The sequence below is a fragment of the Chrysemys picta genome, chromosome 2 (genome assembly GCF_011386835.1).
Source record: "Chrysemys picta bellii isolate R12L10 chromosome 2, ASM1138683v2, whole genome shotgun sequence".
In the NCBI taxonomy this organism is placed as follows: Eukaryota; Metazoa; Chordata; order Testudines; family Emydidae; genus Chrysemys; species Chrysemys picta.
This window is the reverse complement of record NC_088792.1, coordinates 168428937-168447753: the sequence shown is the minus strand read 5'-3', so window position 1 is coordinate 168447753 and position 18817 is coordinate 168428937. Positions and strand designations below refer to the sequence as shown.

Genomic DNA, 18817 nt, shown 5'->3' with positions numbered 1-18817 from the left:
AGGGCTGACTGACTAGACTTCGGTAAACTATATAAAGTGAACACGTCTTCATGCATCTGAAGAAGTGGTTTTTTTACCCTTGAAAGCTTATGCCCAAATAAATCTGTTAGTCTTTAAGGTGTCACCGGATTCCTTGTTGTTTTTGTGGATACAGACTAACACAGCTACCCCTCTGATAAAGCAAACAAGTTATTCAATTAATGTAGCCCCTTTCTCTGTTTACAAAGGGACTTGAGCCAAGATTTTCAAGAGTGATAAGTCACTTCGGTGCTTTAGAACCCGCACTCTGAAAAGTGAGGCCCTTTACATTGTCTCAGGTTGGGCACCAAAATATTTAGGTGCACTAGATTATTAGTCATTTAAAAAAAATCTTGGCCTTCTATTTTTGCATATTTGAAATTATCTGATGAATGGTTTATGTAAAGGTTTCAGACTGGGGATTCTTTGAAAACTATTCACTACTACTATTGATTTAGGTTCCATAATTTAATATTAGTGCTCTATGATTGGTCACTTAAGTCTCATGTCATTGTTTCTGTTTCCTGATTGAGTGATTTCAAAGCCCAAGGAGAACATTTAAGGGGGCTGCAGATACACTTGGAATAATGGTCTGTAATCATTCTTGTGAGTGGTGAGTCACTCCTACAAATGGTCAGAGAAAACTTTTCTCAAACATGTTCAAAGGACTCTTTTTATCTGAATGAATGTTCATAATTTCTTAAGAGCTTGCTGTGCTCTAATTCTGACACTAGGAGATGTCCATGACACTACGGTTTTTCTTCTTTGGATGTCATACAAACTTTAGCATTTGAGTCCTGATTAAACAACAAGGTTGTATGAACATATGGGATGTAGGAAGACTAAGAACTATCAGTAGAGGCCTTATTAGTCACGACACCCTCTGAATGTCAATACTAGAAATCTTACCTGATGAAGCAATTTCTCTCGTTCTGGCCCATTTGGTATTCTTCTAAGATTTGGTGGAATGTACCAGAAACACACATTGGTGAGTTCAGGCTTTAAAACAAAGACGATTATTTCTCAGTAAACGATAATCATGATTCTGCTATTAAGTGTGAGGTCAACAAGAGTTTAATACCAATAGTATCTAAATGACGTAGGCATCAGTCCATTGAACATCGCTCCAATGCTTCTAAGTCACTTTTGAAAATCCTACCTTTTTACTTTTAGGTCATTTCTTCAAAACTGGCCCAGGCTGATAATTATCATAAAAGTTGTTACTCTTGTGATGATTGTGTAGCAGTCTATGGGATATAATGTAGGGCTCACTCCTGCAAGGTGTTGAGCACCATGGCCTTGATCTAACAGAGCACTAATGCATGTGCTTAATGGTAAGTAAATGAATAGTTCCATGATTAAGTGTAGTAGTGCCACTCTCACAATTTTTGGTGAGTGCCAAGATTTCAGAGAGGACTAGAGCTCATATCGTGATGACATGAGAAGTCCGGCTCCCTCATGAAATTAAGTGCCCCTGGAAGCCAGCAGAGTTTCCCCCTCTGATCGCTTTTCCTCACAGGAGGGGAAAGGACAGAGCAAAAAGCTCAGCAGACCAGTGTAGGTCCACTTCCTCCTCCCCACTCTCCTCCTGTGCCCAAGGAAGCAGGATGGGGCCTCTGCTCCTTTTCCTTTCCCCTGCATTATATGGCCTGGGAAAGGAGGGTGAGAGGTGAAGAGCTCCTGGAACTGCATCTCCCATCCCAATCCTGGAAAGAGGGAGAGCCCTGCTGCAGTCCTCCAAGAGAGGGACAGATGTGAGGTTGGGGGGAGGGAAGGGGAGCTGAACTGATGGGGGTGGGGCTGATGGGGCGTATCGGGGACAAGATTAATTGCTGGGCAGGGGATAGGCAGATGTGGAGGTGAGAACTCTTGGAGCAGAGGCTAAAATTTCCTTAGCCAACACATTTTGGAGAGTGGGCAACACTAATTGGTCACATACACTGTGGGCGGGCAGAGGCAGGGCCAGCTCCAGCTTTTTTGCTGCCCCAAGCGGCGAAGAAAAAAACCCCAAAAAACTCTGATTGAGCTGCCGCCGAATTGCCGCCGAAGAGGAAGAGAGGGAGTGAGGGACCTGCTGCCGAATTGCCGCCGAAGACCCGGATGTGTCGCCCCTTTCTATTGGCCGCCCCAGGCACCTGCTTCTTTTGCTGGTGCCTGGAGCTGGCCCTGGGCAGAGAGAGGCTAAAACTCAAGAGACAGACTAAAAAAAATCTCCAGTTCAGAAAAATCTCCAGTTTAGTCAATTCAGCCACAAATTTTACAACCAGCTCTACTCTGCATCTTGCAGAATCAAGTCCTTAATTGCCCAGTTAATTGTTTACAACTGTCCATGTTGTTGCAAAAGAAAACCATCACCCAAATTTGGTTTGCCACTTTTGTTTGTAATCCCAGAGGCTGGATGAACAACACAGAGAATTTAAAAATACTCTGTTCATTCAGGAAATGGATACTATGGCTAGACTCATTTCTACTGTACAATATGAATATACCCGATCTATGAAGTGCCTATTTCAATTAGACAGAGAAAGTGACAACAGGAAAATACGTTCGCTTTTTATATGGAAATTAAATCACATGTAAAGTAAACAAGAATACATACTGAAGAAGAGAACAGAGGGATATTTTGATACTTACTTCGGCATCAAATACAAGCTCAAAGTTCTCTCTTGAATTCAGTTCCCTGTAAAGATACTCAGCAAGTTCAAGGGATTTGTTGATAAGAATCTCAAAGCCTCGAGTGCCCTGTAGAATATCAATGCAAAACATATAGAAAGTGAGCTCCAAGAGTAGCTTGAGCCATGTTAGGAAAAACAAACAACAACTTTATTGTACAGGAATGAGCTTGAAGGGGAAAATGGAGGGTACTGTCCTGAGGAACTGTATTTTATTGTTTTGGGGCATAAAATTATTGATGCTCATTCTATATAACACACAGAACCTCATTCTAAAAAGGTACACTTTTAGAAGAAGTATGAATCTACATAACTATTGAGCTTAACCTAAAACCACATCAAATGAAGTCTAATCTGTCTGAGCTTTTGCATGCATGGTAGGGACTGCACTTTGACAGATCTCTATAACCAGTTTAGTTGATAAATTATGCCCACTCCCTCCCCTTTTTTTTTTACCTTGTAATTGTGAACATATTTCCTATTTAGGGAATAATGGGGTTTACTCCAGTAGTTAATATAGCACTGTTTCAAAGGTTTCAGAATTTGGCTATATTTCTTGTCCTAATCTTTGTTCCATTACTGTTGCAATTATAACTGGTTTTTGTAAATTATAAATCAGGGGTTGGCAACCTTTCAGAAGTGGTGTGCCGAGTCTTCATTTATTCACTCTAATTTAAGGTTTCGCGTGTCAGTAATACATTTTAACGTTTTTAGAAGGTCTCTTTCTATAAGTCTATATTATATAACTAATCTATTGTTGTATGTAAAGTAAATAAGCTTTTTAAAATGTCTAAGAAACTTCATTTAAAATTAAATTAAAATGCAGAGCCCCCAAGACCGGTGGCCAAGATCCAGGCAGTGTGAGTGCCACCGAAAATCAGCTCGTGTGCAGCCTTTGGCACATGTGCCATAGGTTGCCTACCCCTGTTATAAATCATAAAATCAGAATTGTATATCACATTACACTACGTTGCATGTCTCTTCTACACAAAAAAAGACTGAGCATTAAGCAGTGATCCTCCTATTTATCATTTAATATTTACTTTGCTTGGAATAACAGCTATTGTTTATGTGCTTTGTTGTTGATGTTGCAAAACTTTAATACTAGGTATGCACTTTTTCTTCTGTCCACACAACATCTGTTTTCTCATGCAATATTTATTTTATTTCAGATTAACACTATAGTAACCTCCCTAACTCAAGGAAACAGTTCACAGTTTTACATATAAAGTAAAAAATACACACCTTTTCTGAAACATACGGAGCAAAGCTCCTCAGGACAGGAGTCTTATCATTTTTATTGTAACGCTCTTTGACAGGTTTCAAAAATAAAGCACCCCAAAAATGAAATTGGTTATTACAAATCTTTAGGGGCCTAAAGGGACTGAAATCAACGGCAGCTTAGAGCCATCAGCCCCTTGCAGAATAGGGTTCCAGATAGGGGGAGAGGGAAACAGGTTTTAAATAGCAATAGGTGAGCCTGAAAGAGATTTGGAGCTTTAGCTAAATACCCAGAAGACCACAGGCCTGAGTCTGATCACAGTTACAGGGTGTAAGTAAACAATAACGCCATTGACTTCAATGGATTTATAGCAATGTAAATACGGGTGAGATTGTATATCAGGCAGTATATACCTGTGTCTCTTAAGTCTGCAAAACTTAACTGGCAATGTCATAAGCATTTGCCCCCTAATGAAGTTCTTAGTATGTATAAGTCAGAAACAATGCAAGAACAATCTTTTAGGTGATATTTTGGCATTTACAGTTATGTCAATGGGGTTGACATTGTTCAGTATCTTGCAGTATCAGAGCTCTTGTCTAATGTAACCATGAAGTACATATGCAAATAAAAATGAAAGTTAGTCTTTTTTGGACCTTAAAAACAGTTTAGATTATGGATGAAGGATCATTTTAGTTCCTGTATTGTTATGTACGCATTTCCTCAGTTCTCATCACAATAGTACAGGGGTCAGCAACCTCTGGCATGTGGCTCGCCAGGGTAAGCACCCTGGCGGGTCGGGACAGTTTGTTTACCTGCCCATCGGCAGGTTTGGACGATCGCGGCTCCCACTGGCTGCAGTTCGCCGCTCCAGGCCAATGGGGGAGGCGGGAAGCCACGGCCAGCACATCCCTCAGCCCGCGCCGCTTCCTGCAGCCCCCATTGGCCTGGGACCACATTGGCCAGTGGGGGCCACAATCGGCCAAACCTGCCGACGCAGCAGGTAAACAAACTGGCCCAGCCCGCCAGGGTGCTTACTCTGGCGAGCCACATGCCGGAGGTTGCCAACCCCTGCAATAGCATCTATTCACCTCATGCTTAGATTAAATCAATATTAGTAGTTTATAAAGAGAAGGATCCAATTCTCCACAGTTTGTCAGTTATTTACCAGTACATAAGAATGGCCATACTGGGTCAGACCAAAGGTCCATCTAGCCCAGTATCCTGTCTTCCAACAGCAGCCAATGCCAGGGGCCCCAGAGGGAATGCACAGAACAGGTAATCATCAAGTGATCCAGCCCCTGTCGCTTATTCCCAGCTTCTGGCAAACAAAGGCTAGGGACACCATCCCTGCCCATCCTGGCTAATAGCCATTGATGAACCATGTTGTAAAGCGTACATGTTGGTCCTGGGAGTACGTTGCTGGAGCTACTATGTACCTGTCCAATGCAAAGGAAAGAGGAGTTTAATGCTGATCTAAAGCTTGGAAGATTTGAACTCAGTGTGATTTCTACAGTTTCACAGATGAGGTGCTCCACTAAGAACTTCCTGTTACCACTTCTTCTCAACTAAACCATACATTTAAATTTTGGTTTTAAGCCTTAACTTTCATTCCACCTATGCATCAGTTTGAAGTGGCTAAAGAACATTTATGTTTCTGGTTAAAGCTGCATTTCTGTAGACCTTTCATACCTTAGCTTTCCACATTAGCCAAAGTTTGAAGACATCAACATGCCGGCCACACTGAATGGTCTTGTCCCCTGTGTCATAAGTTGTATCATACTGTTTGTCTGGTTGGAACAGATACCCAGCACACATCTGATTACAGGCTTGCAGAAGACCCTAGAGCAGGAATACAACCATCAATATGCATGCTATATTTATGAACAAGATTTGTTTCAGAATGAATGGGCTAGAAATGAGCAAATACTAGGATGATTACACTGAAATGCAAACACATTCCCATTGAGAATAATGCTACATTTAAGGCTTGTCTATATGAACAGTAAGTGCACAGCAATCGGGAGTGTAAATCTCTCTCTCTCTCTAGCCTGCCATGCACTAATCGTCCATGTGGACCCTGCTGCTGAGCACTAAAAGTTCGTAGGGCACTTTAATCCACTCTTGTGTCAAAGTGGGGTAGGGGTCAAAGTGCCCTAGGGAACTTTTAGTGTAATGTGGCAAGATCCACACAGACAGCTAGTGTATAGCAGGATAGCGCAAGGTAGATCGACACCCCCGCTTGCCGTGCACTAACTGTTTGTATCGACAAATGCTTAGTCTTTGTTGTGTATTTGGTTGTCGTGGTAACAGAATCTTGTTCTTGCTATGGCAATGGAGTTAGATTATTAGGGGATAACCCAGCCAATTTTGGCTGGTTTTTGGTTAGTTCGTCTTGATCTGTAGAATTTATTAAATAGGCCCTTTATCAGGCATATGACACTGAGCCCCATATCATGCACATATACAAAAAAATGCAAAATGAAGTCTTGAGTATGTAAAATTTCATCTAATTGCCTCCTTTATTATGCTAAAGTCATAATATTTGTGTGTTTTATGGATACTGTGTGAGCTACCAATGGTTATAACCATTGTTCATAGCTTATGGAGTAAGCAAGAATATTGACAGCATTACATTCATCTGAAGCGGAGAGGTAGTTTACGTCTTGGTAATAGACACCCATATAATAATGATTTCTCCATAAGACATCAAGCCCATTTTCCACCTATTTTTCTTCAAAAAAAAGCCTTTTACTTTTTTTTAAAAGCACTTGACAGTTTCTTCGGACTTTGTGGTAAAGATCTCTGCACAAAGCACTACAGAATTTGATTTGTGTGTCTCTGATGAAGCAATACACTTTTTGTTCTCAAGCTGAATTTGTACGCAGACAACTCATGGTGCTGCTGAAAGCTATTTCTGCTATGAAAAGAGAATCTACTACAGACTGAGGAGAGTCTGTAGTACAAAGAAACAACATAATGAAGAAAAATAGAATAACAACCTTAAGTCTTAGACTAAAGGTATCTTACCAAATACCAACCAAATAAATGCTTAGGAAACTGTGTGTAAATTGTACAGTGGTCTATGTTAAACATTTACTTTTCCATGGTATTTGATTTTACTGATTGAATCATGGGGTTTCCTAAGTTGCCACAGAATGGGAAATAAGGTATATAGTAAATTTAACTGCCAGTTGATAAATGCTGACTTTTTTGTAATAGCTTCCAATGTGTGTCTGTGTATGTACATACCATGGAAAAAACCTTATTAACACAATGTTAAGATTACAAAAAGGTAAAATTCAAGACCAAGAAAACTCAATGGTTAAGGTTCCCACAATAACATCAACTCAGACACATTGCATAATATTGTATGCTGTATTAGGGTATACATTTAACACAAATGGTAATCAAATATTCTATTTATTTGCAAAGATACATTCCTCTTGTCAGTCATTAGTGTGACAGATAACCTTTGATATCAAAAGATGGGTTGCCTCCAGAGAAGATATTTTTATGGCAAACAGGAATGAGTGAATTGTCTGCTATTCTGATTCAAATATCCAGATAGAGGATATTCAGAGGAACAGCTTACCAAGGGATGTGATGTGGTAGGTTCTCCATTGCTTGAAGTCTTTAAATTCAATACTTTCTTTCTAAAAAGCTATGCTCTAGCTCAACAAGAATTCCGGGGCTTACCAAAGAAATGACTGAGTGAAATGCTATGATCTGTGTTATGCAGGAGTTCCAATGAAACTGTAAGAATGTCCCCTTCTGCCTTTAAAATCTATGACTATATATTTAGAAATCCAGATCTGGATATCAGCCGGACTTACCCTTCCCAAAGGGCTATATACTCTTTTCTCAACCCCAGGAAATCCTTCTCCAAAGCTGGCCCAGACCCCTCTCTTACTTGTGAAGGTGTTTACATGACTAACAGCCAAATCAATACTTAAGATAATGAGCATTATTAAAAAAAAAAGTCCTTACTATCCCCTGCTGTCTTTGGGCCTGGATGACCATTAGTCATCTCCTGACATCTTTAGGAGTGGTGGTGTGGCCACTTGCTTCCCATATCTCGCCTCTTTAGAGTGTATATGCCCGGAAGTCATACTGCCACGTGATCTTGAAGAGGTTTTATGGGAGTCTGTTTCCTCACTAAGCACCAACAGGCTAGGAAAGGTCTTCTTCTGGTGGTTCCATGGTTCTGCAGTCTTAGGATGGGACTTAGAACTACCTGACTGGTAGCTGGGAAACACAAATCCTACAACACAGGACAAGTCAGGGTTTTCGGACCATCAGAAAATTCAAAGGTAAGAGGGGTACAGCAACTGTTGAGGATTACTGTGCTCTGAGGTTTCTGCTCTTTGCCTTTGTCAACTTTCATGATCACATTAGTTGGCCTTCATGCTAGCACTTTAAGCCATTACCTAAAGACAGTATGATATATGAAAGACATCATTCACGGTACCTTTTCACAGACCAGGAAGGCAGAACACTGAAGTGGAACGCCCATCAATTTGTGTGGATTCCAGGTGACAGAATTGGCCCTAGGTGATAAACCAAACTATAATATAAGGAACATGCCATGTGTTAAATGTAATATGTATCAGTCTCCCCAAAGGCCCCTGCAAACACATACATATCACTTTCTAGACATATTATGTGTGTCTACCTTTGCTGCTGAAAAGAGCTTACATTCTTACAGGATAAGGATAGGAAAAAGGTTCAGGGTAGGAAAAGCAAGGGAATTATTAATAAAAAGGAGAGGAGAGGTTGTAAGGAAAGATTTAGAGGAAGGAAGAGAAGGTAGATTGTGGGGAGTGGGAGGAAAGGAAGGCTGGTCCTTGTGAAGGGAGCACTGTGATAAAGGAATGCAGCTCAGAGTGAGAAAAGGAGATTTAGGAGGAGGAAGGCAAAAAGAAATGGGGAGTGTATAAAGTAAAGGAGGCGGTGAGATCAGAAATGGAGGTGGTAGGGCAAGATTATTTAGGGATTTGTAGATGAGGCTGTTTGTTGTGTGGTAATGGAAGGATTCAAGGTATTTGGGGGTAACATGGTGAGAACAACAGAGAGGGGAGGAAGATGACTTACTCTGAATAAAAACACACAATGCATTATGCTCACCTTTCAATACCATTAAGTTTAAAGGAATGTTTCCTAGACATCAGCAGCCCACCTCCCCATGCTGCCTGTAAAAAATGAGATGTTAACATTATAAAATAAGAACAAGAGAAGAAAAGTTCCATCCTTCATAAGATAGTTACAAAAATATTTTCTTCTAAAAGATACAAGCTGTTAAATAAACAACTCAGGCATTAAATATTACAAGAAATCCAGTCTATATAGGAAAAAACAAACAGATCAACGCCCAGCCACACCACACAGACAATAAGGGAACAAAGTGCATATATTCAAGACGATTTTCAGCTCATTTGTTGGCATATAACAGAGTATTGTAAAAGTGCTGTGCCACAGCTGTAGTTTTATATAGCATTCTGCAAATAATAAGTATGGATAAAAATAAGCCATATTCATTGTGCCTTATTAAACAAATAGTCCATTGGCTTTAATAATCACAGCATTTAATAAGGACAAAGATTAATAAGGATTTAAGATAATCACAGCATTTACTAAGGACGAAGGGTGAATTCTGTCACACCGAAGTCAATTCGAACTGCTGGGTGGCAGCTGGGACCTGAGCACTACTTGTGGGCCCAGGTTCCAGGTCTGTGATCCATCACACTTAATTCATTGCATGATCTTTTAAATGCCTTGACCAGCTTCTTTCTTTACAATAGCAAATCAAAGCCATTAATTATCTTGATCCACAGTGCATACTAACTCCAAGAAGAATTTATATGAAAATCCTCTTTATGTTTACTAAAGATTAGACTGCATGGGTAAGGTTAAATATACTGAAACGACTTCATTTACATTTAACTTGGTTATAGTGGCACAGTATTGTACCTACTGAAAAAGAAACACTTCAAAATTCAACTTATTTTTAATCCAAAATTTCCAATAAAGATTGCCTAAAGTCAGGCCTAAATCAATATTTAGGCATCTAAATAGAACTGGTTTGATTTTAGGAAGTGCTAAGACCTCACAGCTCTGATCAATTTAAAAAACAGAAAATCAGGCCACCAATATAGGGATCTAAATATGCACTTAGATGCCAACCTAAAGTTAGGCAACCACTACTGAGAATTTTGGCTAAAATTCACACATTCTACTTCAGAGTAAAAAAATAATATGACTAGCTACAATTCATTCAACTGTATCAGAAAGAAGAATTTGGCCTAGTGATTTAAATTCAGCTTCTCTTGCCAGGAACTGTACTTATCCCAGTGTACTACTAAGGTGGTATTATATGCAGAAGAAAGGATTCGTCATAAAAAGAATAATATTAATCAACATGATAGTTCATTGTGTGCCAGAGAGGTGTATTATGGTATTTTGAGTTGCTCTGGTCTGACGCAAAGAAAATGCATTTTGAAGCAGTATTTGTTGTATTATTCCAAGACTTGAATGAATGCTAACAAATGCTATTTACTTAATTTCCTTTCTAAACAAGCACACCCTTCACTGCAAGATGGTATCTTGTTCAAGCATGTCTATTCATCACAATCCATTCATACACATTAGTTGCATTGGAACCCTTCAAAGCAGATGCTCTTTTCTGAGGTAAAGAAACAAATTCCAGACTTTAATCCTATAAAAGAATAATTGTGAGCAATATTTCTGAAAAGCATTACATCCACATGCATCCAGAGTCCATACTTCTCGCAGATGTCAGCAATGTTGTCAAGAGGATCAAAGGCTCCATACACTGTTGTACCAGCTGTGGCACTGACATACAGTGGGATATGGTCCTGAAAATAATACAAGATAATTCAGGCCATATTAGCTGAAGGGATAGCTAAGAGAATATGTTCTTCTTTCATCTCATATCAATCATCAGTAGCTATTTCTATAATTAGTGTTGCAATACATTTCCATCATCACCCCTTTTCTTCACATTAACAACTTTCCCCAAATTCCCATTTGAGACTGAAATTTTCCATTTTTTGTTTCTGCCTGAAGGTGGTGAATGTTATGGAAAGTTTGGTCAGTACCATAATAATGAAACCAGAAAAGATGTACCTTTAGGAAAAGATGGGAGCCACCTGACAAAAAAGGAGACTATCATCTTTGTTCACTGATTCACCAACCTAGTGAAAAGGGATCTGAACGAGGTTCAAAAGGAGCAGGTGACACAAGCCCACAGGTAAGTAAAAAAAAAGTTACCTTAATAGAAGGCTAAATGTTGGAGGAGGGGGAGGGGCACAGCATGAAAAATTATAATAGACTCATAGGAACAAGAGGAAAATCTGTGGGGGGATTTGCTCAACATGTCTATACTCGGATGCAAGGAGTATGGGGAATAAATGGGAAGAACTGAAAGTATTAGTACATAAGATAAATTATGACTTAATTGGTGTCACAGAGACTTGGTAGAATAAATATTATGACTGGAATATTGGTATAGGGGGTACAGCTTGTTCAGGAAGAACAGGCAGGGCAAAAAGGGAGGAGGTTTCATGCTACGTCGAGATTATATATACTTGTTTTGAGGTCCCAAACAAGCTAAAAAGCAGACCAGTTGAAAGCCTCCGGATAATATATAAGGGGTAATGTCATGGTAAGGATCTAGTATAGACCACCAAATCAATAAAAGGAGGTGGAGGATGCATTTCTAGAACATAAAAGAGAAATATCCAAAACACAAGACCTGGTAGTAATGGGGGACTTTAGCTACACAGACATTTGTTGGAAAAGTAATACAGCAAAACACAAATTTCCAATAAGTTCTTGGAATGTATTGGGAATAACTTCTTGTTTCAGAAAGTGGAGGGCATAGCCAAGGGGACAGCCATTTTAAACCTGACTCTGACTAATAGGGAGGAATTGATAGCAAATCTGAAAGTGGAAGGCAATTTGAGTGAAAGTGACCATGAAATGATAGATTGCATGAGTCTAAGAAAAGGAAAGAGTGAGAGTAGAAGAATAAGGACAATGGACTTCAAGAAATGCAGACTTCAGCAGTCTCAGAGAACTGATAGATAAGGTCGATGGGAAGAAAATCAAAGGGAAAAATGAGTTCAGAGGAGCTTGAAGTTTCTCAAGGAGGCAATATCAAAGGCACAACTGCAAACTATCCTGGTTGCAAAGGAAAGATAGGAAAAATAGGAAGAGGCCAATACAGCTCCATCAAGAGCTCTCTGAGGACCTGAGAGTCAAAAAGGAATCCTACAAAAAGTGAAAACAAGTTGCTGAGGATGAGTGTAACACCGGCCGACCCCAGTTGTCAGTGGGCAGGATCGAACTTGCGACCTTTGGAGCTTAGTGCATGAGCCTCTACCGCATTAGCTAAAAGCCAACAGGCTGTTAGGTAAGGCTGTAGAGCAGACTCACTTTATCTCTCTCTCTAAGTCGTCTCGATGCCACTAAATGGGACACAAGACCACACCCAGAAGGTGTGTGGGTTACACAAGCACAAAGGACTAGCCCAAGCATGTAGGGACAAAATCAGAAAGGCTAAGGCACAAAGTGAGGCATAAGGGACATAAAAGGTAATAAGAAGAGCTTCTCTAAATATATTAGGAGCAAGAGAAATACAAAGGAAAGTATATGTACATAGTACATAGCAGGGAAGGAGAGCTAATAACTGATGACATTTAGAAGGCTGAAGTGTTTAATACCTAGTTTGTTTCAGTCTTCACTAAAATGGTTAATAGTGACCAGACATTCAATACAATTAATATTAACAATAACGGGGAAGGAAACCAACCCAAAATAGGGAAAGAACAAGTTAAAGAGTATTTAAATAACTTAAATATATTCAAGTTGGCAGGGCATGATGAAATTAATCCTACAGTACTTAGAAAACTATCTGGATCTTTGAGAACTCACTTAGTGAGGACAGGTGAGGTCCCAGAGGCTTGGAAAAGGGCAAACATAAGTATGGGCAAACATAGTACCTATCTTTAACAAGGGGAACAAAGAGGACACAGGGAATTATAAACCAATCAGCCTGGAAACATACTGGAAACATACTGAAATAAATTATTAAACAATCAGTTTGTAAGCACCTAGAGTATACCAGGGTTGTAAGGAATAGCCAGCTTGTATTTGTCAAAAAAAGTCATGCAAAACCAACCTAATTTCTTTCTTTGACAGGATTACTGGCCTATTGGATGGTGGGGAAGCAGTAGATGTGCTATATCTTGATTTTAGTAAGTCTTTTGATACATTCTCACATGACAGTCTCATAAGCAAACTAGGGAAAAATGGACTAGATGAAATTGTTCTCATGCAGATGCACAACTGATTGAAAGACCATACTCAAAGTAATTATCAATGATTCACTGACAAACTGGGAGAGTGTATCTAGTGGGTTCCCGCAGAGGCCAGTCCTGGGTCAGATACTATTTAATATTTTCATGAATGACTTCGATAATGGAGTGGAGAGCATCCTTATAAAATTTGAAGATGACACCAAGTTGGGAAGGGTTGCAAGGATTTTGGAGGGCAGGATTAGAATTCATAATCTTGACAAATCAGAGAATTGATCTGAAATCAACAAGATGAAATTCAGTAAAGACAAGTGCAAAATACTACACTTGGGGGAAAAAAATCAAATGCACAACTGCAAAATGGGGAATAACTGGCTAGGTGGTAGTACCGTTGAAAAGGATCTGCAGGTTATAGTGGATCACAAATTTCATATGAATGAATTAATGTGATGCAGTTGGGGAAAAAGGCTAATGTCATTCTGGAGTTTATTAACAGGAATGTTGCATGTAAGACATGGGAGGTAATTGTCCAGTTCTACTTGGTACTGACGAGGCCTCAGCTGGAGTGTCATGTCCACTGTGAGCACTGTACTTTAGGAAAGAGGTGGATAAATTAGAGATAGTCCAGAGAAGACCAACAAAAATGATAAGAGATTTAGAAAACCTGACCTATGAACAAAGGTTAAAAAAACTGCGCATGTTCAGCCTTAAGAAAAGAAGACTGAGGGGGGACCAGATAGCCATCCTCAAATATGTGAAAGGCTGTTACAAAGAAGACAGGGGTCAATTGTTCTCCATATCCACTGGATGTAGGACAAGAAGTAATAGGCTTAATCTGAAGCAAGGAAGATTTAGGTTAGATATTAGGAAATGCTTTCTAACTCTAAGGATAGTTAAGCACTGGAATAGGCTTCCAAGAGAGGCTGAGGAATTTCCATCACTGGAGGTTTCTAAGAACAAGTTGGACAAACACCTGTCAGGGATAGTTTAGGTTTACTTGGGTCCACCTCAGTGCAGGGGGCTGGATTTAAAGACCATTCAAGGTTCCTTCCAGCCCTACATGTCCATGATACTATGACTCTTTGCTTTTAATTGTAAGACAATTTTGTAACTTAAAAGATGTCTTCTATGTAATCCAGGCAAATACTACAATCCTCACTTTGCCAAAACTCCCATTAATTTAAATGAGATTGCATTTGGAGCTCTGGGTGTTAAATACTTTTGAAAATGTGGTTCCTACTATTAACTTCCTTGGCAATTTCACATGAGTGAGGACTGCCGGATTTAGCTCAATATTAATATCACAAGGCTACAAATAATAAACAAACAAACAAACCTGTCTCTTGACTTTGAGTATTTTTGCCTCCAAATCTGATGGAATCATCTTCCCCCTAGATGATTGTAGAATGTTGGGAGGGAAAAAAGAAGAAAATTTAAGTTATTTGTTCTGTTATTCTTGACATTTACCATACTGTTCAGTTGACTCTGTCTGGTGATGTTTACTTATATTTTGTGGCAACATATTTTCAGCCTATATAAAACAGTGGCCAAAAGACAAGGAGCCTGATTTTCCACTACCCTGAATCTTTGCAAGGTGTGTGTAAAGTGGGTGTAAAGCCTTGCCAAATGAGAATGGTAGCATTTTAGATCTACTTTGCACAAGAATAAATGGCTGCATGAGGTGCAGAGCAGTTGTGTATCACTCCCAATAGTCTAACTGGTGCATTTATGGCCCTTATCACATCTAAATAAAGAGACCATGAATGTAAACAAACTCATTGAAAATTAATGTCATGTTATGATATGGGGCCATGGGGAAGAAAACTGACAATAACAGTTTCTACCCACTTCTCACCATGTGTTTGACGGCAGGATTTGGCCCATAACATTTAGAAAAAATCGGTAATACACATATTTGTAAGTGAGCATAATACATACTAATTTTAATTTGTTAATAGTTTTCTCCCCTCACATACTAGCCATATTTCTATTATGGGTGCTGCTAATGTGTTATCCTCTTTGGTATCCATCTTATTGCATGGCATACTAATATACTGAAATGCTGAATTGTTGCAAGCTTTTCTCTTCCTATACTGCAAAATATTTCCTTTTACTCTTGCAGATTTTGCATTTCAAGTCTGCAGAAATTAAGGAAGTCTTTGTTATATTGTACTCCATGAAAGAATTAGAACCAATTTTCAAACTTGTGTGCCCGCTGTTAGGCTCTTAAATGCACACTTGTTACTACAGAGAATTCTTTCCTGGGTGTCTGGTTGATGAGTCTTGCCCACATGCTCAGATGCCATATTTGGGGTCAGGAAGGAATTTTCCTCCAGGGCAGATTGGCAGAGACCCTGGGGTTTTTTTTTTTTTTTTGCCTTCCTCTGCAGCATGGGGCACGGGTCACTTGCTGGAGGATTCTCTGCACCTTGAAGTCTTTCAACCATGATTTGAGGACTTCAATAGCTCAGACATAGGTTAGGGATTTATTACAGGAGTGGGTGGGTGAGATTCTGTGGCCTGCTTTGTGCAGGAGGTCAGACTAGACGATCATAATGGTCCCATCTGACTTTAAAGTCTATGAATCTATACTTATGTTCCTAAATAAAAGTGGCCTGATATGCAGAGGTATTGAGTAGATCAGGTCAGGAAATGGGAAGTTTTCCCTTACAAAATTGTGACCCAACTGGCAAGGGAGTTACAAGAATAACCTTATCCTGGTATGTACATTCTGGTTCACCAAAGAATGTCACATGAGGTTTTACATAAAAGCTAGGGTCACAACTCTTTACACAATCAACAATAGTAATGTTATCTGAAGTCTGTATCAAAACAGACTTGGCAAACAGGTTTTTTGCCAGACAAAAACCCGCCTGTGTCCTGGCCATGGGTCGGGGAGAGGAGATGCAGGGTGGAGCTGCCCCCGGGACTGCCGTGATCTTGCACTGCAGTTGGGAGGTGACGGGGGGGGGGGTAATGCCCTCCAGGTCCCCAGCTCTGCCCCTGGGCTCAGGGCTTCTGCCCCACAGGGAGTACCAGGGGCTCACCTATTGTTAACCTGCAAGGCACAGTAAGGGCCTCTTAACAAGAATGTATCTGACACAGAATTGCAGAAATGCTCTAATACATGTCTTCATATAGTCCCAGAGCAAAATATGGAAAAGAAACATAACCACAAACTCCTACATAGTCCCCTTCCCAAACACTCGCAAAAAAAAAATTCAACAGCCTTGCTCCCAAAGTAAACATATAAAATGAAAGCTATTCAGGTGAAGAGAAGATGGCATTAGAAAGAATAGGTTTAAAAGTGGACCAAATTGTGGTCTAGGCCAGGGGTTCTCAAACTTTTTCTCTCTGAGGCCCCCCTCGACATGCTAGAAAAACTCCAGGGCCCAGTGGGGGCGGAGGGGCCTTGGGGCAGTGGCCTTTGGCATAGGCATTGTTTGACTTCTATTTTGGTGGGGGAAGGGGCCAGTGGGGCTCAAGCCATCTCCGCATGGCAGGGTCCAGGGAGGGAGTGCCACCTCCACCCCATGACTCACCCTAGCAGGCCACCCAGCCGGTCTCGGTGGGGTGGGGGCGGAGGCGTGCAACCAAAAATTATAACTCAGAGGTGGGGAGCTTAGTTCAAAAAGTTTAAAAATAGCTAATGGTGCAGGGGGGTAGCTGGGGCCGTGTGCAGGCAGGGGAGTAGCTCAGGGTGCAGGGAGGGGGGTACCTGGGGCTGTGTGTGGGCAGGGAGGTAGCTCGGGGTACAGGGTGGGGGGTGGTTAGGGACTGTGTGTTGGCAGGGAGGTAGCTCAGCGTGTACAGAGAAGGAGTACTAGGGGCTGTGTGCGGGCACGGGGGTAGCTCAGGGTACAGGGAGAGGGTATTAGGGGGCTGTGTGCTGGGAGAACTCCCCTGTGATCCCTGTTCCCCTGCCAGCCACGAAGCCGGGTCTCCCCACCCAGGGGGCTCTTACCGGCTGCCTTTGCAGGAGCAAAGGGGCTGGGAGCTGAGGAGCAGCTTCAACCTGGGGCACCAGCAGGAGATGAGGTAACGCTGCTGCTGTTAACTGCTCCACGGCACCAGCCACCTTCCACCTGTGACCTGGACATGGGTTGGGGAGAGGAGATGCAGGGTGGAGCTGCCCCGGGACTGCCGAGATCTTGCACTGCAGTTGGGGGGTGGGGGTGGGGGTAATGCCCTCCAGGTCCCCAACTCTGCCCATGGGCTCAGGGCTTCTGCCCCACAGGGAGTACCAGGGCCAATTTCCTTCCCTGCAAGGTTCTTGGGGTGGCTCAGCATGTCTTGCTCCTTATATAGGGTTAGTAGTAAAATCTTAGTCTAACCCTATATGTGGGCCCCATCTTGAAATCTTTACTTGGAGACAGGTTCCACCACCTTTATTCATGTTAAATAGTATGTTACTTGGCATTGGCAACTAGTCAAGTAGTATTACTATTGGAATAAAGTTTGTAGAACTGGCCCTTTAGTTTTACTCCATCCTTACTCAGGCACAACTCTCACTGAAGTCAGTGAGAGTTGTGCCTGAGTAAGGATGGAGTAAAACTAAAGGGCCAGTTCTACAAACTTTATTCCAATAGTAATACTACTTGACTAGTTGCCAATGCCAAGTAACATACTATTTAACATGAATAAAGGTGGTGGAACCTGTCTCCAAGTAAAGATTTCAAGATGGGGCCCACATATAGGGTTAGACTAAGATTTTACTTCAGTGAGAGTTTTGTCTAAATAAGGACTGAGTAAATACTGAATAAGGACCTACAAATTTGGCTCTGTATTCATAAGTGACCCATAGTTTTGCATTTAATCAATTCTGCTTTAGCTGTAGCTCAAGATCATTTTATAAAGTACAATTCGCCTTAAGAAATAGACACAAGAGCAAGTGACACAAGAGAAGGTTAAATTCAGAAAAAAACATTTATTGGAAGACATTAAGGGGCTTACCTTTCATCACACTTTACTGCAATTACATTATCTGTCCCAATTCCAAGGACCGCTGCAGCTTTCTTTATTGAATAATGGCTCTTAAAATATATATATAAAAAAGTTTATAAGGGAGTTTTGTTAGATACATTGGTGTATACAAAGTACATACCATATATGGATGGCACCATTATTTTTTCTGCCGTAGAGAAATATTAAATACGTTATGGTTTAGGTGTTGTGATGACACATAAGAGTATAATAACGGGCATGTTGAAATTTACCAAGAGTCCATCAAATCCTGCCTAACAGTGGTCAAAACCAGATGTTTCAAAAAGAGGCTTACCCCTCCCATAATGCTCCTAATTGTGCAATATTGTGCTTAGCTGTATAAGGAGTTTACTTCCTGATCCCATGTGGAGATAATTATTTGCCCTGATGACAGATAGTCTGTACATTTTAAAATCCTAGCTAGTGTCATTAGACTGAGCAACTATTCTCGGTAAGACAAAGAAAGCAAAAAAGCTTTAGGAATGTGTACAATATGCTTGAGATTATTTATTAGATTTATGGCAATTATGTTAATCATTAGGAAATTCATGTGCTTATATGATCATTGATTATTTAAGGGCAGGTCT

The 18817-nt window shown here is 40.6% G+C and overlaps 1 protein-coding gene across 24 annotated transcripts in view; it reads right to left on the bottom strand.

Annotated features, from left to right (window-relative positions):
• LOC101935566 (glutamate decarboxylase 1-like) overlaps window positions 1-18817 on the bottom strand; it is a 99924-nt gene that overhangs the window by 4116 nt on the left and 76991 nt on the right. For 23 of the 24 annotated variants that reach the window (XM_065584810.1, XM_065584812.1, XM_065584814.1 and 20 more), the window contains 8 exons: window positions 18201-18280; window positions 14584-14638; window positions 10668-10784; window positions 9037-9101; window positions 8381-8459; window positions 5602-5751; window positions 2653-2760; window positions 928-1017 (listed from right to left, as the gene is read on the bottom strand). In XM_065584810.1, the coding sequence (XP_065440882.1) occupies window positions 928-1017; window positions 2653-2760; window positions 5602-5751; window positions 8381-8459; window positions 9037-9101; window positions 10668-10784; window positions 14584-14638; window positions 18201-18280 (744 nt within the window). The remainder of the gene's footprint in view (window positions 1-927; window positions 1018-2652; window positions 2761-5601; window positions 5752-8380; window positions 8460-9036; window positions 9102-10667; window positions 10785-14583; window positions 14639-18200; window positions 18281-18817) is intronic. The other variant, XM_065584820.1, reaches the window with a different exon arrangement.